At 38.6% G+C, this 23,010-nt stretch overlaps 1 protein-coding gene across 2 annotated transcripts in view; it reads right to left on the bottom strand.

The window, feature by feature from the left end:
• FAM13A (family with sequence similarity 13 member A) overlaps positions 1-23,010 on the bottom strand; it is a 329,977-nt gene that overhangs the window by 208,722 nt on the left and 98,245 nt on the right. For both annotated transcript variants that reach the window (XM_082611404.1, XM_082611405.1), the window contains one exon: positions 3,863-4,016. In XM_082611404.1, the coding sequence (XP_082467530.1) occupies positions 3,863-4,016 (154 nt within the window). The remainder of the gene's footprint in view (positions 1-3,862; positions 4,017-23,010) is intronic.

Here is a 23,010-nt window from a genome sequence, read left to right as displayed (position 1 = left end):
CGATAGGTTGAGGCTAGGAGTTATGATTTAGAAGTCATCAGCAGTATGGGAACTGAAGTAAAAGACAGTCACCCAGGCAGATACATATTTAGTGAGAATAAGTGACAACCAGTGGTGATTGTCAGGAGAGGGTGAACACAGTACTCAGAATCAGAGCTAATGCTACGAATGCTGCCTGATCTACACCAAGTGCAGGGAGACATACCTTCTTTATTCTAAATATTACTCAGTATACTCAGTGAATCAATCTGCAGTTTCTTGTTTTATTTTGTTTTTTGTTTTTTGGGCAATCACATCACACTGACATTTCATACTGTGTTAGAAGTTAACTAAAATCATGCATATTTTAATTGAACTATTATCAATTCATTTTGGCCTCCTCTTGACCATGAACCTAAGTAGAGGACTTTCCAATTATACTGATTCCATCAGACGTGATGTTTTTGTTGCAAGAAACAGACTACTGCACGAAAAGTAGTTTATCCTATGATGACATTTATTTCCCTCTCATAACTATAAGCCCAGAGGCATGTGTGTTGAGGGTTGGCTCAGCAGATGAGCAACGATGAGGAACTGAGTCTTTTTCCTCCTTTAGCTGCCAACCTCAGTGTGTCAGCGGTACACTGATCAAGGGCAAAGGGTGATGGTGGCAGTGCCCTGCATTCTGCTTTCATATAAGAACATCTGAAAGCAGGATGGGAGCAGGGGCATGTTGACCCAGAGGCCTACTCTCTTTCTTTTTTATTAAAATTTAAATAATACTTTACATACAGTAAAATGCATAAATTTTAGGTGTACAGTTGAAAGAGTTTCGACAAATGCATACACCCATATAACCCACTTCCCTATTGAGAACATATTCATCACCCCAGAGGGCTCCCCGGGGTACTTTCTTCGTCAGTCATCACCACTGCTGCCACCCCGAACTCCACCCAGAGGCAACCACAGCTCTAAGCTCTTAAATCATTCTTTTTGGTAATCAGGAATGAAAATATTTCCCAGAGCCCTCTGACCCCAGCACACTTTCCCTTACATCTCCTTGGCCCGAACTGTGTCACAGCCAACCTTTAAGTCAATCACGGACTAAAGAGGATAGTATTATAGACCATTTATGACTCATCCATCTGTTGGGGCCCATCTGACCTAAGCACACTGCTGCAGACCCAAATAAAACTGGGTTTTGGGGGGTTTTTTTACAGCAAGAAAGAATAGGGAAAGGGTTATACACACACACACACCCAAAATGGTCTACATATCCAGCCATCCAGTATCTGACCTATTCTTCCAGCTTTACTTCACTCACAAAAGTGCTAAGTATGTGCTAGTGCAAGCCAATGATTAAACTACTGAGAATGACACAAACAAATGTAGAGACCTCCCCTGAACTGAACAGCAATCTATGTTCCAACACTCTGGTCAAAGTTCTTCATCCTGGTCCAAATGCAACCAAATCTGTATTTGTCTGGGTCCCCAATTTTCATTTAGCCCACAAGCGTATCATGAGAATGTCATCCAACACTTTGGCTCCTACACTGGGGCACAGAGAGGTGTGTCAGTGGATAGGTTTAGTACTTTTTCCCTTTAAAAGCCCTTTTCTCTGTCTCAGTACGTTTTATGAGCCTCAGATTATTCTCAGCTCAGATATTTCGAGTCTCTGTCACTGTAGTGTATTTATCACTTGTTCTGTGCCTGTTTACTCTTTTTGTATACATCCTTCTAAAAGCTGAGCTCACAAGAATGATGCCTTGTTTTTCTTAGCTGCTCTTCCATTCTTCCTATTTTTCAGTATGTTAATGATATCATTGTGAACCTCCCAATCCCTTTTCAATCCAGCTTCCTTCTGGCTTATCTCTAATGTTTCTAAGATCTTAGGAATTTTAGAAAAATCTGCTTTCTAAACAATGTCCAGGTTTACATATCTAACCATGGCTAGCACATTCTTTATTGTTATGGACCTTAAAATGGCCCTGGTACATCCCATTAATTTCCATAACTTCCATTCCATCCTTATTGGTTATAATTAGGTCCAGAAAACCATGCTTCCTTGTTGCATTATTTACCATCTCAGAGGTAAGACTATCAGCAAGATCAGTAAAAAAACTGCATTAAATATTCTGCTTTAACAGAATGATGCTTCAGAGTATAGACATGGAGTTTCCAATGATGACATTTATCTGCCTCTAGGCCAGATTTGAAACTTGCATTAGGAGAGTAGCAGTCATATTCATCCACCTAAGATATCTATATTTGACTCCCTCAGTGTTTTCAGTTTATGTATCTTGTACTCTCATGCTTAAACCTAGTAGCTCAAGGATTTCTATGCAGGGCACTCTTCCAAAGATCTCAACAGGTGTTACTTTATTTGTACAGCATGTAAGCTCCTGTTGGTGTATTCTAGTGATTATTTGTATCTCAGCAAGTTTGTCTTGCTTAGGAGATAATATTTATCTATTTTCATTCTATTTTAGGTTTACCATATTATCTTATCAGCCCTAGTTAAAAGGTATATGTGTTAAAAAGTGTTTATCCATGATACAGCTGAAACAAAGTCAGTCACTTTTTAATATTTTAAAAAGAGACCCTTTGCAAAGCACTATAGGAGTCAGATAAACATATTTTAAGGTAGATTTTTTTTTCTATTTAGAAAATTATTTTAATTTTTCATAGAAAAATGGATACAAGTTATTTTGTTTTAATATTCTCTTGTGAATCACTGATATTTTCTCAGCTACCACATTACCTTCACTTTATGCTACACTTGATATTCTCCAAAGTAGCTCATTTTATCTGAGCATTGTTCTTCCTTTTCCTCAGATTTCAGTTTAAAGTTCTCTTTATCAGGTTAGCAAGATTCTTGTCAAATGCATTCCTCTCATACGTAAGCTATCCCCTATACGAAGTGTTGTATTCGCACATGAGCCCTAGTTAAGAAAACCTCATTTCGGTCTTTTTTTGCTGTTTTGGTTGGGTGCTACATGATACCGCTTACCTTTCATTTCTTCTTCAAAGTCATGCCTCAACTGGAAGAAGAAATGAAAATAGCCCTTCAGTGCCCAAACCAAGTGCCATATGAATCAACAAGAGTATAGTGTGGTCTGTAAATGTGAAAAGTCTCAGGAAACCTCCTGAGGGAACCTCCCATATCAGTTCCATCAAGATTTACCTCAATATGAATGAGAAAGAAATAAGATGCCTTCCCTCTAGTCCCTACCTGAAGGACTTGGTTTGGATGTTTATCCTCTGACTCTTAGTTGTAAATCTTTAGAGAACTACGTGCATTAACCTACTGTGTAAAAGATATGTTATAAATTATCAGCCAATGATAAAAAGATTTAGATAGTATTGTCAAGATTCCTTTATAGGTTTTAAAACTAGTCTCCTTTACTGGTGACAGTTACCAAGGACCTCATATATGGGACTTACAGTCTCAAGCTGAACTTGGAAGTGTGCCAGGAACAAGAGAGACAAAAAGACATATTAATACTGTCTTCAGGAATCCACAGTCTACTTGGTAAGCTAACACTTCTGGACACAGACCTAAGCACGTATCCCTGCTATTAACACCAGGCTTCCATAAAGAGGTGGTGCACCCAATTGACCATACCTCTGGGCTCATGTAAGTGCTTTTGAGTTGATTTTACAGCAGTAAGGAGACATCAATCCACAATTATTCTCCAATCTTAGAAGTATATATATCAGTTTAACAAACACTTGATACAAAGAATAGACTTCATAAAAAGAATTCAACGTAGGAATAATAATCTGAAGGTATATCCATAAGGAATTTTTATAACAGATAATGATTAAATATCTTCCATTAAAAATACAGCAATACTGAAAATTAAACACCAAAGTTACTTACTTTTACTATGATAAGCCTCGCTAGGTTTTCACACCTCTGGTTATCATTTTCTACATACTCCACTTCAAACAGGGTGTTATAATTTTCTAATATTTTAGCCATTATCTTGTTGCAGAGGTCTTGCTCTTTCATGCCTTCAAGCCCAGGAGACACACTAGAAATAAGGGGAAAAAATTGAGAGGAATTACTTTGTAAAAACACAAGTGCCAGCACAGCTGACTCAGGCTTATACTTTGACCTTTCCTGAATGATTGATCAGCCTTCTTATAAATACAAATGGGATTTTAAATAAGTTCTATGGTGACACAGGATGTTGTTGGGACAACTGGCAAGTTCCAAAGATCTGAATTAATAGCTTGTGCTGAATAAGAAAAGTACATGTTGTTCAGGAAGAGGGTACAGGCTAACATGCGTGCAATCGATAATGCTTTATACATATTAGAAATTGCTACACATAAAGTAACATTTATAAAAAAGTAAAAGCTAAAGAGAGACCTTCAAGAGGGCAGAGGAGTAAGATGGGGAGATCACCTTCCTCCCCCAAAATACATCAGAAATACATCTACATGTGGAATAACTCCTACAGAACACCTACTGAACGCTGGAAGAAGACCTCAGACCTCCCAAAAGGCAAGAAACTCCCCAAGTACCTGGGTAGGGCAAAAGAAAAAAGAATAAACAGAGACAAAAGAATAGGGACGGGACCTGCACCAGTGGGAGGGAGCCGTGAAGGAGGAAAGGTTTCCACACACTAGGAGCCCCTTTGCGGGCGGAGACTGCAGGTGGCGGAGGGGGGAAGCTTCGGAGCCGAGGAGGAGAGCATAGCCACAGGGGTGCGGAGGGCAAAGCGGAGAGATTTCCGCACAGAGGATCGGTGCCGACCTGCACTCACCAGCCCGAGAGGCTTGTCTGCTCAGCCGCCGGGGCGGCCGGGGCTGGGAGCTGAGGCTCGGGCTTCGGTCGGATCCCAGGGAGAGGACTGGGGTTGGTGGCGTGAACACAACCTGAAGGGGGCTAGTGCACCACGGCTGGCTGGGAGGGAGTCCGGGAAAAAGTCTCGAGCTGCCGAAGAGGCAAGAGACTTTTTCTTCCCTCTTTGTTTCCTGGTGAACAAGGAGAGGGGATTAAGAGCGCTGCTTAAAGGAGCTCCAGAGACGGGTGCGAGCCGCGGCTAACGGCGCGGACCCCAGAGAGGGGCGTGGGACGCTGGGGCTGCTGCTGCTGCTGCCAAGAGGCCTGTGTGCGAGCGCAGGTCACTGTCCACACCTCCCCTCCTGGAAGCCTGTGCAGCCCGCCACTGCCAGGGTCCCGGGATCCAGGGACAACTTCTCCGGGAGAACGCACGGCAAGCCTCAGGCTGGTGCAACGTCACGCTGGCCTCTGCCACCGCAGGCTCGCCCCGCATCCGCACCCCTCCCACCCCCCGGCCTAAGTGAGCCAGAGCCCCTGAAGCAGCTGCTCCTTTAACCCCGTCCTGTCTGAGTGAAGAACAGACGCCCTCCAGCGACCTATATGCAGAGGCAGGGTCAAATCCGAAGTTGAACCCCAGGAGCTGTGTGAACAAAGAAAGGGAAATATCTCCCAGCAGCCTTAGAAGCAGCGGATTAAATCTCCACCATAAACTTGATGTGCCCTGCATCTGTGGAATACCTGAATAGACAACGAATCATCCCAAATTCAGGAGGTGGACTTAGGGAGCAACTGTAGACTTGGGGTTTGCTTTCGGCACCTAATTTGTTTCTGGTCTTACGTCTATCTTAGTTTAGTATTTAGAGTTTATTATCATTGGTAGATTTGGTTATTGATTTGGTTGCTCTCTTCCTTTTCTTTTAATATATATATATATTATTAACTATTTCTCTTTTTGTGAGTGTGTATGTGTATGCTTCTTTGTGTAATTTTGTCTGTACAGCTTTGCTTTTACTATTTGTCCTAGGGTTCTGTCTGTCCTTTTTCTTTTCTTTTTTTTAGTAGAGTTTTTAGCGCTTGTTATCATTGGTGGATTTGTTTTTTGGTTTGGTGGCTCTCTACTTTCTTTCCTTTTCTACTTTAAAAAATTTTTATTTTTAATAATATTTATTTTTCTTTTAATAACTATTGTTTTTCTTTCTTTCTTTCCTTTTTCCTCCCTTTTCTTCTGAGCCATGTGGCTGACAGGGTCTTCAGCTGGGTGTCAGGCCTGTGCCTATGAGTTGGGAGAGCTGAGTTCAGGACACTGGTCCACCAGAGACCTCCCAGCCCCATGTAATGTCAATCAGTGAAAGCTCTCCCAGAGATATCCAGCTCAACACTAAGACCCAGCTCCACTCAATGACCAGCAAGCTACAATGCTAGACACCCTATGCCAAACAACAAGCAAGACAGCAACCTAACCCCACCCATTAGCACAGAGGTTGCCTAAAATCATAATAAGGTCACAGACACCCCAAAACACACCACCGGACATGGTCCTTCCCACCAGAAAGACAAGATCCAGCCTCATCCACCAGAACACAGGCACCAGTCCCCTCCACCAGGAAGCCTACACAACCCACTGAACAAACCTTAGCCACTGGGGGGGGGGAGACACCAAAAATAACGGGAACTACGAGCTTGCAACCTGCAAAAAGGAGACCCCAAACACAGTAAGTGAAGCAAAATGAGAACACAGAGAAACACACAGCTGATGAAGGAACAAGGTAAAACCCCATCAGACCAAACAAATGAAGAGGATACAGGCAGTCTACCTGAAAATGAATTCAGAGTAATGATAGTAAAGATGATGCAAAATATTGGAAATAGAATGGAGAAAATACAAGAAACATTTAACAAGGGCCTAGAAGAGCCAAAGAGCAAACAAACAATGATGAACAACACAATAAATTAAATTAAAAATTCTCTAGAAGGAATCAATAGCAGAATAACTGAGGCAGAAGAACGGATAAATGCCCTGGAAGATAAAATAGTGGAAATAACTACCACAGAGCAGAATGAAGAAAAAAGAATGAAAAGAATTGAGGACAGTCTCAGAGACCTCTGGGACAACACTGAACACACCAACATTCAAATTATAGGGGTCCCAGAAGAAGAAAAGAAAAAGGGACAGAAAATATTTGAAGAAATTATAGTTGAAAACTTCCCTAATATGGGAAAGGAAATAGTCAATCAGGTCCAGGAAGTGCAGAGAGTCCCATACAGGATAAATCCAAGGAGAAACATGCCAAGACACATATTAATCAAACTATCAAAAATTTAATATGCAGAAAAAATATTAAAAGCAGCAAGGGATAAACAACAAATAACATACAAGGGAATTGCCGTAAGGTTAACAGCTGATCTTCCAGCAGAAACTCTGCAAGCCAGAAGGGAGTGGCAGGACATTTAAAGTGATGAAAAGGGAAAACCTGCAACCAAGATTACTCTACCCAGCAAGGATCTCATTCAGATTAGATGGAGAAATTTAAACCTTTACAGACAAGCACAAGCTAAGAGAATTCAGCACCACCAAACCAGCTTTAAAACAAATGCTAAAGGAACTTCTCTAGGTAGGAAACACAAGAGAAGGAAAAGACCTACAATGACAAACCCAAAACAATTAAGAAAATGGTCATAGGAACAAACATATCAATAACCACCTTAAATGTAAATGGATTAAATGCTCCAACCAAAAGACATAGACTGGCTGCATGGATACAAAAACAAGACCCGTATATATGCTGTCTATAAGAGACCCGCTTCAGACCTAGGGACACATACAGACTGAAAGTGAGGGGATGGAAAAAAGATATTCTATGCAAATGGAAATCAAAAGAAAGCTGGAGTAGCAATTCTCATATCAGACAAAATGGACTTTAAAATAAAGACTATACAACAGACAAAGAAGGACACTACATAATGATCAAGGGATCAATCCAAGAAGATGATATAACAATTTTAAATAGTTATGCACCCAACATAGGAGTACCTCGATACATAAGGTAAATGCTAACAGCCATAAAAGGGGAAATCGACAGTAACACGATCATAGTAGGGGACTTTAACACCCCACTTTCACCAATGGACAGATCATCCAAAATGAAAATAAATAAGGAAACACAAGCTTTAAATGATACACTAAACAAGATGGACTTTGGTATTTATAGGACATTCCAACCAGAAACAACAGAATACACTTTCTTCTCAAGTGCGCATGGAACATTTTCCAGGGTAGATCATATCTTGGGTCACAAATCAAGCCTTGGTAAATTTAAAAAATTGAAATCTTATCAAGTATCTTTTCTGACCACAACACTATGAGACTAGATATCAGTAACAGGAAAAAGTCTGTAAAAAATACAAACACATGGAGGCTAAACAATACACTACTAAATAACCAAGAGATCACTGAATAAATCACAGAGAAAATAAAAAAATACCTAGAAACAAATGACAATGAAAACATGATGACCCAAAACCTAGGGGATGCAGCAAAAGCAATTCTAAGAGGGAAGTTTATAGCAATACAATCCTACCTCAAGAAACAAACATCTCAAATTAACAACCTAACATTACACCTAAAGCAATTAGAGAAAGAAGAACTAAAACACCCCAAAGTTAGCAGAAAGAAAGAAATCATAAAGATCAGATCGAAAATAAATGAAGGAAACAACAGCAAAGATGAATAATACTAAAAGCTGGTTCTTTAAGATAAACAAAGGTGAGAAATCTTTAGCCAGACTCATCAAGAAAAAACGGAGAAGACTGAAATCAATAGAATTAGAAGTGAAGAAGGTGAAGTAACAACTGGCAATGCAGAAATACAAAGGATCATGAGAAATTCCTACAAGCAACTATATGCCAATAAAATGGACAACCTGGAAGAAACAGACAAATTCTTAGAAATGTACAACCTTCTGAGACTGAACAAGGAAGATGTAGAAAATGAAAACAGACCAATCACAAGCACTGAAATTGAGACCGTGATTAAAAATCTTCCAACAAACAAAAGCCCAGGACCAGATGGCTTCACAGGCGAATTCTATCAAACATTTAGAGAAGAGCTAACACCTATCCTTCTCAAACTTTTCCAAAACATAGCAGAGGGAGGAACACTGCCAAACTCATTCTACGAGGCCACCATCACCCTGATACCAAAACCAAACAAAGATGTCACAAAGAAAGAAAACTACAGGCCAATATCACTGATGAATATAGATGCAAAAATTCTCAACAAAATACTAGCAAACAGAATCCAACAGCACATTACAAGGATCATATACCATGGTCAAGTGGGGTTTACCCCATGAATGCAAGAATTCTTTAATACACGCAAATTAATCAATGTGATAAATCATATTAACAAACTGAAGGAGAAAAACCATATGATCATCTCAATAGATACAGAAAAAGCTTTTGACAAAACTCAACACCCATTTATGATGAAAACACTCTACAAAGTAGCCATAGAGGGAACTTACTTCAACATAATAAAGGCCATACATGACAAACCCACAGCCAACATTGCTCTCAATGGTGAAAAACTGAAACCATTGCCTCTAATATCAGGAAGATGACAAGGTTGCCCACTCTCACCACTATTATTCAACATAGTTTTGGAAGTTTTAGCCACAGCAATCAGAGAAGAAAAAGAAACAAAAGGAATCCAAATCAGAAAAGAAGAAGTAAAGCTGTCACTGTTTGCAGATGACATGATACTACACATAGAGAATCCTAAAGATGCTACAAGCAAACTACTTGAGCTAATCAATGAATTTGGTAAAGTAGCAGGATACATTAATGCACAGAAATCTCTTGCATTCCTATACACTAATGATGAAAAATCTGAAGGAGAAGTTAAGGAAACACTCCCATTTACTACTGCAACAAAAAGAATAAAATACCTAGGGATAAACCTACCTAAGGAGACAAAAGACCTGTATGTAGAAAACTATAAGACACTGATGAAAGAAATTAAAGATGATACAAACAGATGGAGAGATATACCATGTTCTTGAATTGGAAGAATCAACATTGTGAAAATGTCTATATGACCCAAAGCAATCTACAGATTCAATGTAATCCCTGTCAAACTACAAATGGCATTATTATTCACAAAACTAGAACAAAAATTTCACAATTTGTATGGAAACACAAAAGACTCCAAATAGCTAAAGCAATCTTGAGGAAGAAAAACAGAGCTGGAGCAATCAGGCTCCCAGACTTCAGACTATACTACAAAGCTACAGTCATTAAGACAGTATGGTGCTGGCACAAAAACAGAAATATAGATCAATGGAACAGGATAGAAAGACCAGAGATAAACCCACACACATATGGTCACCTCATCTTTGATTAAGGAGGCAAGAATATACAATGGAGAAAAGACTGCCTCTTCAATAAGTGGTGCTGGGAAAACTGGACAGCTACATGTAAAAGAATGAAATTAGAACACTCCCTAACACCATACAAAAAAATAAACTCAAAATGGGTTAAAGACCTAAATGTAAGGCCAGACACTATCAAACTCTTAGAGGAAAACATAGGCAGAACACTCTGACATACATCACAGCAAGATCCTTTTTGACCCATCTCCTAGAGTAATGGAAATAAAAACAAAAATAAACAAATGGAACCTAATGAAACTTAAACGCTTTTGCACAGCAAAGGAAAACATAAACAAGACGAAAAGACAACCCTCAGACTGGGAGAAAATATTTGCAAATGAAGCAACTGACAAAGGATTAATCTCCAAAATTTATAAGCAGCTCATACAGCACAATATCAAAAAAACCAAACAATCCAATCCAAAAATTGGCAGAAGGCCAAAAGACATTTCTCCAAAGAACATATACAGATTGCCAACAAACACATGAAATGATGCTCAACATCATTAATGAGTAGAGAAATGCAAATCCAAACTACAATGAGGTATCACCTCACATCAGTCAGAATGGCCATCATCAAAAAATCTACCAACAATAAATGCTGGAGAGGGTGTGGAGAAATGGGAAGCCTCTTGCCCTGTTGGTGGGAACGTAAATTGATACAGCCACTATGGAGAACAGTATGGAGGTTCCTTAAAAAACTAAAAATAGAACTACCATACGAACCAGCAATCCCACTACTGGGCATATACCCTGAGAAAACCATAAGTCAAAAGGAGTCATGGACCACAATGTTCATTGCAGCTCTATTTACAACAGCCAGGACATGGAAGCAACCTAAGTGTCCATCGACAGATGAATGGATAAAGAAGATGTGGCACATATATACAATGGAATATTACTCAGCCATAAAAAGAAACGAAATTGAATTATTTGTAGTGAGGTAGATGGACCTAGGGTCTGTCATAAGGAGTGAAGGAAGTCAGAAACAGAAAAACAAATACCGTATGCTAACACATATATATGGAATCTAAAAAAAAAAAGGTTCTGAAGAACCTAGGGGCAGGACAGGAATAAAGACACAGATGTAGAGAATGGACTTGAGGACACAGGGACAGGGAAGGGTAAAATGGGACGAAGTGAGAGAGTGGCATGGACATATATACATTACCAACTGTAAAATAGATAGCTAGTGGGAAGCAATTTGATATCACAGGGAGATCAGCTCGGTGCTTTGTGACCACCTAGAGGGGTGGGATAGAGAGGGTGGGAGGGAAACACAAGATAGAGGAGATATGGGGATATATATATATGTATAGCTGATTTACTTTGTTATAAAGCAGAAACTAACACACCATTGTAAAGCAATTATACTCCAATAAAGATGTTAAAGAAAAAGAAAGAAAATGCTAGAAAGAACAAGTGTTATCACACAAAAAATGAGTGTTTTGCCATGACAGAAATACTCAGTTACACAAATAACAGCAACACAGTCTTTATTTAAAGATTTCTTAGATAATGCACAAAAGGCACACAACCTCAAGGAAAAGAAATAATCCTGGGAAAAAGTGCCGAGAACTGTTGAAGATGATGTACATTGAAGATGCATTATACTATTCTCTCTTCTTTGGGGTATGTTTAAAAGTTTCCATAATTTAAAAAAAAGGTATAAAAAGCTTCTGAATGCAGAAGACACTCTATATAAGGTAGAAAGACAAGCTATAGATTGGAAGAAAAGAAATATCTCTTCAGTAACACGGACAACTGACATAGCATTACTAATCAGAGTATCTAAAGTATTTTTACTAATCAATAAGAAACTGAGTAATTTTCTTATCTTTGTTTCTTTTTTAAAAAAAGAGACAAAAGACAAATTGAAAAACTCAGAAGAAAACACTTGGACAGTCAAGAATCTTATGAAAAGATACTTAATCTGACTGAGTAATCAGTGAAATGCATTAAAAAAGCAACAATGATGTAGCAATTAATATCCATCTGTATTCATTTCCTATGGCTGATGCAACAAAACTGTGACAAATTGGGTGGCTTGAAACAGAAATTTGTTCTATCACAGTTCTGGAGGCCAGAAGAGTAACAGCAGTATTACCAGACAGAAATTAAAGTGAGCAAGGCCATACACTCCACAGAGGCTCAAGGGGGAGATTATGGCTCCAGCATTACTTGGCTGTGGCTGCATCACTTCAATCTTCAATCAAGGCCGACATCTTAAACTTCTCTCTACTCCATATTCACATGGCCTTCTCCTCTGTGTACATGTCCTGCCCCCTTCCTATAAGAATACATGTGATTGCATTTGGTACCCACTCAAATAATCTAAGACAATCCCTTTATCTGAAGATCTCTGTCTTAATTACAACTGTAAAGTCCCCCTTTTTCACCAAATAGGGTAATATTTACAGTTTCCAAGGATTATAACTTGGTATCTCTGGGGGACATTGTTCACCCTACTATACCATCTTTGGGGTACATATCCTAAGGTGACTCCGAATGAGTCACACTCCTGTACTCATCTCGGGGGTAGGCAGAATCTGTGACTTGCCTCTGATCAAGAGAATATGGCAAAGGTTCTATGACGTCACTCCCATGACTGAGTCTTATATAATGGAACATAATCTCACAGACTGGAGTGAGGATACTGCTGCTGGTCTTGATGAAATAAGCTGCCATGTTCGGAGAGGACCCATGAGACTGCCACATGGCAGGGGACTAATGTGTACCTGAGGCCTCTAGGTCACAGCCAGTAAGAAGCTGGGGTCCTTATGCAGCTGCAAGGAAATGAGTCTACCGACAACTCTCATGAGCTTGAGAGGAGATTCTGTTCCAAACTTGAGCCTCCTTATGAAAATGCAGCCCAGCTGTTACCTTGATTTCAGCTTTGTAAGACCAGAGACAGAGGACCCAGCTAAGTTGTGCCTGGACACCTGAGCCATGGAGAGCATGAGATAGCAACCTTTTGTTGTTTTAAGGCACTACATTTGTGGTGAGCTGTTACACAACAAATTGAAAACTAATACAGAGTTTGGTATCTGGAAGTGGGTTACTGCTCTAACAAATATCTAAAATGTGGGAATGTCTTTGGAACTGGACAGTGAGAGGAGACAGGAAGAATTCGGGTAGCATGACAGAGAAAGCCTAAAATGCCTTCAACAGATTTTTAGTTGACATCTGGATTTTAAGGACACCACTGGTGGACTTCCCCGGCAGTCCAGTGGTCAAGAATCCACGCTTTCACTGCAGGGGGCATGGATTCGATCCCTGGTCGGGGAACTAAGATCCTGCATGCCGTGCAGTGTGCCTCCCGCCCCCCCACCCCCGAAAAAAAAGGACATGGCTGGTGAGAGCTCAGAAGTGCTAGCCCGGCAGTAATAAGGAAGGGGTGAGGTCAAACCAGAGTATGTCATATCTTACAGAAGTAAAATAATAGGCAATGAGAGAAGTTGTAACACGCACTAGACAAACTTAGGTTGAGACCCAGAGCGTGAATTTTAGAACTCTTTTGTGTTCTGTTTACCGATGACTCAGAAAAAGATGAATTATGGCCTCCTGGGTCTTCATGTGGAAACAGAGGATAGGTCTCAGTAAATAACGATTTTTAAATAGAACAAAGAATGCAGGAACAAATGACTTATCAGGAAGGAGAAGTAACCACAGCAAAGATAATAAATCAGTCATAATGACTCCCAGGTTCTGTTCCAAAGGTACAGATCAGCCTAAAGCACATTCTTTTTTTTTTTTTTTTTTTACTTTTTGGCCTCAACCAGGGATTGAACCCACACCCCCCTACAGTGGAAGGTACCTGGATTTTGTCAACCTAGAGTGACCTTTGCCTCATTTTAAAGCTAAAATCTCCACCCCAAGGGTGGGGGATCGCCACTATTTCTGAACCTGCAACTGTGTTTGAGCATGTTGTCACACTGTGCAAGCCCATCTGGAACTCCATCTCTACATGGAATATCACACTTGCCCCTTCATGAATATGCATGCACCCATAGCTTAAACTTCCCTGATCCTGCGGTGCTGGGAGACAAGGCTTTGAGAGCTATCTCCCTGTCTCCTTACTTGTCACAAGGAATAAATGCTTCTGCTTTAATCAAAAGTACTTGGTGTGTTCATGTGGCTAAGCACCCCAAGTGATGGACACACTGGGCCCAGTAACAGAAGAAAATAAGAAACATGTTATTGGAAACTGGCGGAAGGGAGATCCTTGCTTTTTTGGTAGAAAGCTTAGTGAAATTGTATCCTGCATGATGTGGGAAGCAGCATGTGTAAGCAACAAGCTTGTATATACAGTGCAAAAAATTTCCAAGCAATATTTTGAAAGTACCACCTGATTTCTCCTTGCCACTTATGGTAAAAGCTGAGAGTGAAACAGAGACAGAGACAGAGAGAGAGAGACAGAGGAAAGGAGAGGGAAGAGAGAGGGAGGGAGAGAGGGAGAGGGAGGGAAGGGGAGAGAGAGGGAGAAACTGAGGTTAAAACTTAAGTAAAAAGGAAATAGGACTTGATTTAAAAGTTAACTCTACAGATGGCAAAAGACACTGAAATTAAGAGATTCACTGTCAGGAAAGCAAGCTCCATAGAAAAGGTTGAGACTGTGATGATATAACCTTTTGCTAATATACACTACCAAACGTAAAACAGATAGCTAGTGGGAAGCAGCCGCATAGCACAGGGAGATCAGCTCAGTGCTTTGTGACCACCTAGAGGGGTGGGATAGGGAGGGTGGGAGGAAGACACAAGAGGGAAGAGATATGGGAACATATGTATATATATAATTGATTCACTTTGTTATAAAGCAGAAACTAACACACCATTGTAAAGCAATTATACTCCAATAAAGATGTAAAAAAAAAAAAAAAAACTCAGAAAGATCAAAACCTCAGACTATTCAGTTAGACAAAGGTCCCTTTCAGGTGATTAAGGGTATGCCTCACGGATCCTTTCATTTAAACCAGAGAGCCTCTAGGAACTTAAAGGCACTGCCCATCAGCCATTTTAGCACGAGCCTGAAATAGAGAAAGGATTATCTTGGAAAGATCTGAGGGGATGTGTCTTTTTTTCTACTGGAGTGAATCCCAGTGAAATTCACAGAAGACTAGTAAGTTTTTGAGAAATTTATTTCAGCAGAGACACTGCCAACTTGGAATGAAAGGGACAAAAAGGGTACAAAATGAAAGGAGGCCATTAGATTTCCAAAATTCTATTGGCAGGAAGCAGGCTGATAAAGCTACTCAGCTGCAAATGTGCTGCCTTTCATCAAAAATGAAGGATGACTCAGAGGGCAGAACCAAGAACCAAGAGGGTGAAGTTGAAAAGCATGGAGAAGTATTCCCAGGCTTTGAAACCTAGTCAACAGATTTGCAACATTTGCTGGGCTGGATATCAGAAATGTCATTAGCCAGTGACTTTATTTTTTTATCTTGAATTTCTTCTTGTTTGAACCAGAACATCTATTGTTGTTATCCTGTTTGTTCCATCAATATATGTTAGGTGTGTTGCAGCAAATAACTTCTCTCTTTAGTTTCACCCTCTAAGGATGCCTTTCTCAACCACAGAATAACAGCCATTTTTGAGATGTTGCCAGCTATCTGTTGTAACAAAGTAGACACTTCTGCCTTATTTTGAAACTAAATTAGATTCAAGGTATTCTATATAATACGTTTACTCTCAATCATTTTTATTACAGTATGTTTCTTTAGTCAGATGTAAGGGTAAAGCTTCAGTTAAGGAATGCGTGGATCCTATCACTTAAGACCTTTTGCATCAATTCTGCAGCAGGCTGCTGGAAATAGCTGTGGCAATTATAACTTTCTGCCATAGGGTTATTTCCATTCATAAAAGCTTGTCAATTTTAAATTTACCACTTTTTAGGTATCCAAGACAAAACAAATGAGAAACAATGTAAGGAGAGGATTCTGTGAAGATAGTGGAGTAGGAAGCACCAGACATCTGTCCCCCTACCTAGATAACAATTACACCAGCAGAATTTGTCTGATTAAGTATTTTGGAACTCAGTAACATCCAGGGAAGGCCCAGACAGTAAGCCGTGATTAATTTTGGTCAATTTTAGCTCTTAGCACAGTAGCCACTCATCCCCCCACCCCAGCCACGTGGCAGGAAGCTATTCTCTGGTTCCTTGAGCAGCTTGCACACAGCTTGTGGGAGCCAGCATAAGCAAAAAGGACCCTGTCTTTCAAATATTGGGGAGTTGTGCTCTGAACGCTGACTGCTGCTTCTGAGGTGCAAAAAGGTGGGCAGCCATTGCTGCTGCATCTCCCTCCCTTGTTGAAAGCCCCTCCCTCTTAGCTGAAGTGACTTCTTGGGGATTTAAAGGGCTGACACCCTTTTTTATGCCACTTTGATTTTTTTCCTTTTTCCTCTTTTGGTAGTCAGACATTCAAGACTAGGACATTCAAAAACAACTGCATATATGGGGAAAATTAGAAAGTGACTGTGTATGTCTAGGGAAATGCTCAAAAAAGACCTGAGAAGACCTTAAGCTCATACTTAAGGCTGATGTTGGTACAAAAACAGTCTACAACAATCAAAATCAAAAACCAAAACCAAAACCAAAACCAATCAACAAAAACATTAAAAACAGCATACCCCAGGCAAGGAGGAAAATCTGATTTCCAGAGTTACTACATTATTAGATTTACATGTCTTTTGTTCAACAAAAAAATCACAAGGCATACAGAGACAGGAAAATATGGCTCATTCAGGGAAAAAATAAATCAACAGAAACTGTCCTAGAAAAAGATTTGATGGAAGATATACTAGATAAAGCCTTTAAAACAACTGTCTTAAAGATGCTCAAAGAACTAAAGGAAGATGTCGAAAAGTCAAGAAAATAATGTGTGAACAAAATGGAAGTATCAATAAAGAGAAAGAAACCCAAAAAGGAAGCCAAAAGAAATCCTGGAGATGAAAAGTACAGTAACTGCAATGAGAAATTCACTGGAAGGATTCAAAGACAGATTTCAGCAGGCAGAAGAAAGAATCAGTGAACATGAAGATAGGACAGTGGAAATTATTGAGTCTGAGGAAAAGGAAGAAAAAAAGATCTAAGAAAAGCAAACAGAACCTGTGGGACACCAGCAAGTACCAACATACACATCATAAGAGTCCCAGAAGGAGAAGAGAAAGAGAAAAGGGCAGAGAAAATATCTGAAGAAATAATTAATGAAAACTTCAAGATGAAAGATATGAGTATGAATATCCAAGAAGCTCAAAGGACTGACTCAAAGACCTACACTAAGACACATTATAATCAAACTTTGAAAAGAGAGAAGTGAATCATCACATACAAGGGATCCTCAATTAGATTATCAGCAGATTTCTCATCAGAAACTTCGGAGGCCACAGACTGATATACTCAAAATGCTAAAAGAGAGAAACTAGCAACCAATAATTATATCTGTGGCAAAAATGTCCTTCAAAAGTGAGGGAGAAATTAAGATATTCTCAGATAAACAAAAGCTGAGGGAGTCAGTGACCAACACCCCTGCCCTGCAAGAAATGCTCAAGGAAATCCTGCACAGTGAAATGAAAGGACAATAGGCAGTAAACTGAAGCTGAATGGAGAAATAAATATTTCAATAAAGGTAAATACATGGGGAATTATAAAAACTTGTGTTACTGTAACAATGGTCTGTAACTACACTTTCTGTTTTCTACCTAATTTAAGAGACTAATACACTTAAAATACAAAAAAAATACATTAGTTTAAAAGCCAGTAGTACTATAACTTTGACTTGTAGCTCCAAATCTAAGAGACTAGTGATTCAAAAGAATTATTAGTAACCCCAATATCAAAACCAGACAAGGACACTACAAGAAAACAAATTACAGGCCAATATCCTTGATTAACATAAATGCAAAAATCTTCAACAAAATATTAGCAAGCCAAATTCAACAATACATTAAAAGGATCATACACTATGGGATTTAGTCTAGGGATGCAAAGATGGTACAACATCTGCAAATCAATGTGATAATGTGTCATTAACAGAATGAAAGATAAAATCATATGATCATTTCAACAGATGCAGAAAAAGCATTTGACAAAATTCAATATTCATTTACAATAAAAGCTCACATTAAAGTGGGTATAGAGGGAACATACTACAATATAGGCCATATATCAGGGGTCCCCAAACCCCAGTTCCTGTTGGGAACCAGGCTGCACAGCAGGAGGTGAGCGGCGGGCGAGTAAGCAAAGTTTCATCTGCCGCTCCCCATCACCCCCCATCACTCTCATTACTGCCTGAACCACCACCCCGCCGCCCATGGAAAAACTGTCTTCCACAAAACCGGTCCCTGGTGCCAAAAAGGTTGGGGACCACTGCCATATATGACAAGCCTGCAGTTAACATCATACTCAATGGGGAAAAGCTGAAAGATTTTCCTCTAATAACAGGAACAAGAAAGGATGCCCACTCTCAACACTTTTATTCAACATAGTATTGGAAGTCATAGCCAGAGCCATTAGGCAAGAAAAGAAAATAAAAGACAGTCCAACTGGAAGAGATGAAGTAAAACTGTCACTCTTTGCAGATGACATGATGTCATGTATAGAAAACCCTGAAGACTCCACCAAAACTGGAGCTGTAAAGGAGCAAAGTTTTTGTATGTTACTGGAGTAAAGCTGCTATTTATTCAAATTAGAGTATTAAAACTTTAGGACAGTAAATGTAATCCCCATGGTAACCACAAAGAAAATAGCCATAGAATGGACAAAAAAGGAAACGAGAAAGGAATTTAAACATTTCAGTACAAAAAAAAAATCAACTTAACACAAGAGAATACTAATGCAGGAACTGAGCTACAAAGAAGCTATAAGGCTTCCAGTTATATAAGATACATAAGTACTTGGGATGTAATGTATAACAAGAGAAATATTAACGCTGCTGTATGCTTGATAAGAATATATTTAACAGAATAAATCCTAAGAGTTCTTATCACAAGGAAAACATTATTTTTCTTTTATTTTGTACCTATATGAGATGATGGATGTTCACTAAACTTACTGTGGTAATCATGATGTATATAAGTCAAACCATTATGCTGTACACCCTAAACTTAATGTATATAAGTCAAACCATTATGCTGTATACCTTAAACTTATACAGTGCTATATGTCAATTACATCTCAATAACACTAGAAGAAAAGAGCTATAAGGCATATAGAAAACAAATAATGCAATGACAGAAATCCCTACTTATCAGTAATTATTTTAAATGTAAATGGACTGAACTCTCCAATCAAAAGACAGAGACTGGCAGAATGGATAAAAACACATGATCCAACCATATGCTATCTACAAGAGACTTGAGATCCAAAGACACAAACAGGTTAGAAGTAAAAGGATGGAAAAAGATATTCCATTCTTATAGTAAGCAAAAGAGAGCAGAGGTGGCTATTCTAATATCAGACATAACAAACTTTAAATCAAAAAAGGTTTCAAGAGGGCTTCCCTGGTGGCACAGTGGTTGAAAGTCCACCTGACGATGCAGGGGACACAGGTTCGTGCCCCAGTCTGGGAAGATCCCACATGCCATGGAGCGGCTGGGCCTGTGAGCCATGGCCACTGAGCCTGCATGTCCGGAGCCTGTGCTCCGCAATGGGAGAAGCCACAGCAGTGAGAGGCCTGCGTACCACAAAAAAAAAAAAAAAAAAAAAAAAAGGTTTCAAGAGACAAAGATGGTCATCATATATTAATCAAAATTTCAATAGAGGAAGAAGATATTATAATTACAAATATTTATGTATCTAATGACAGACCACCAAAATATGTGAAAGACAAATGGACAGAACTGAAGGGAGAAACAGACCATTCAATAGGAGTTGGAAAGAGTTTAATGCCCCACACAGAACAGAAAAAACAACCAGAGAGAAGATAAATGAGGAAATACAGGACTTAAAAAACAATAAACCAAACAGATCCATCAACATATACAGAATATTCTACCCAACAACAACAGAAAGCCCACTCTTCTCAAGTGTACATGTGACATTTCCCTGAATAGACCATGTGTTAGGCCACAAATTAAGTCACAACACATTTTAAAAGACAGATATCATAAAATGTATCTTTTCTGACCATAATGGGACAAAGTTAGAAATCAATAACATTAAGAAAATTGGAAAATTCACAAAATTGTGGGATTAAATAACACATGTTTAAGCAGTCAATGGATCAAAGAAAAATTGTCAAGGCAAATTAGAAAATATTGATACTTAGAGATGAATGAAAATAAACCACAACAAACCAAAACTTATGGGATGCAGCAAAGTGGAGCTAAGGAATAAGCTTATAGTTATAAACACATTAAAAAACAAAGAAGACCTCAAACCAAAACCTAACTTTACAACTTAAGGAAATAGAAAAAGAATTTTAAAAAAATCCAAAGCTAGCAGAAGGAAGGAAATAATAAACATTGGAGCAGAGATAAATGAACTAGAGAACAGAAAAACAAAAAAGTAAATGAAACCAAAAGATGGTTCTTTGAAATGATCAACAAATACACACACACTCACACATACACACACACACATATATATACATATATATACACACACACACAATGGAATATTATGCAGCCATTAAAAAAACAATGACATACTGCCATATGCAGCAACCTGGATGAACCTAGAGAATATTATGCATAATAAAACAAGTCAGAAAAGACAAATACTGTATGATATCACTTACATGTGGAATCTAAAAAAATAATACAAATGAGTGTATATGCAAAATAGAAACAGAATTACAAATATAGAAAATAAACTTGTGGTTACCAAAGGGGAGAGAGAAGGTGCAGGAACAAATTAGCGGTGTGGGATTAATAGATACAAACAACAGTATACAAAATAGATAAGCAACAAGGATATACTGTACAGCTCAGGGAATTATACCCATTATCTTTTAATAACCTATAATGGAATATAATCTGCAAAAATAATGAATCACTGTGCTAGACACCTGAAGCTAACACAATACAGTAAATCAACTATACTTCAGTAAAAAAATATATATGTAAGGAAATGCTAAAGATCACACAAAAAACGGTTAGAAATAACAAATGAATTCAGCCAAGTAGCAGGATACAAAGTCAACACACAAAACTCAATTGTATTTTTATACACAATGAACAATGTGAAAAGGAAATTACAAAAACAATCCCATTTACAATAGCATCAAACAGAATAAAATACTTAGGAATAAATTTACCAAGGAGGTGAAAGTCTTATACAATGAAAACTACAAAACATTGGTGAAAGAAATTAAAGAAGACATAAATAAATGAAAACATACCAAATGTTCATGGATTGGAAGGCTTAATATTGTTAAAATGTGACTACTACCCAAATAACCTACAGATTTGATGCAATACTTATCAAAATTTCAATGGCATTTTTCACAGAAATAGAAAAATCCATCCTAAAATTCATACAGAATCTTAAGAGACCCCTAACAGCCTAAACAAACTAAAAAAAAAAAGAAGAAAAATAGAAGACTCACACTTAACTTACTGAAAGGCTACAGTAATCAAAACAGTGTGGTATTAGCATAAAGACAGACATACAGACCAACAGAAGAGAACACAGAGCTAGAAATGAACCCTAGCATATATGCTCAAATGGTTTTTTGACAAGGATGCTAACACAATTCAAAGGGAAATGGACAGTCTTTTCAACAAATGGTACTGGGAAAACTGGATATCCACATGCAAAAGAATGAAGTTGGCCCCTTACCTAGCACCATATATAAAAATTAACTCAAAATGGATCAAGGATCTAAAACAATAAAACTTTTGGAAAGAAAACAAAGGACAAAAGCTTCATGACATTGGATTTGGCAATGATTTCTTGGATATAACCCCAGAGACACAGGCAACAAAAGAACAACAAACAAACTGGACTTAATGAAAATTTTAAAAATCTGTGCACCAAAATACACTATCAACAGAATAAAAAGACACCCAGAGTGGGAGAAAATATTTGTAAATCATGTATCTGATAAGGAGTTAATAACCAGAATATATAGAGAACTCCTAAAATTCAACAACAACAAAAAACCAACCTGATTCAAAAAGAGCAAAGGATTTGAATAGATATTTCTCCGAAGAAGACATACAAATGGCCAATAAGCACATAAATGATGCTCAACATCACTAATCATTAGGGTAATGGAAATCAACACTGCAACGAGACATCACCTCATACCCACTGGAATGCCTAATATCAAAAAAAACAAACCAGAAAAGAATAAGTGCTGGTCAGGATGTAGAGAAATTGGAACACTTGTGCATTGTTGTTGGGAATGTAAACTGGTATAGCCACTATGTGAAACAGTATGGTGGTTCCTCAAAAAATTAAAAATAGAATTACCGTATGATGCACCAATTCCACTTCTGGGTATATACCCCAAAGAATTAAAAGCAGGGTTTAGAAGAATATTTGTACACCAGTGTTCATAGCAGCATTATTCACGATGGCTAAAACGTGGAAGCAACCCAAATGTCCATGGATGGATGAACGGATAAGCAACATGTCATACAGTGGACCCTTGAACAATCAAAGGGGTTAGAGACAGGGATCCCTGTGTAGTTCACAATCTGCATGTAACTTTAGAGCCGGCCCTCCAAACCCATGGTTCTGCATTTGTGGATTCAACGAACCTCATATGGTGTAATACCATAGCATTTATTGGAAAAAAAAATCCAGGTACTGTATAAATGAATCTGCAGAGTTCAAACCCAGGTTGTTCAAGTTTCAACTAT

This window comes from Mesoplodon mirus, assembly GCF_964341445.2.
Source record: "Mesoplodon mirus genome assembly, chromosome: 2".
Lineage (NCBI taxonomy): Eukaryota > Metazoa > Chordata > Mammalia > Artiodactyla > Ziphiidae > Mesoplodon > Mesoplodon mirus.
This window is presented reverse-complemented; position numbering and strand designations above follow the sequence as displayed.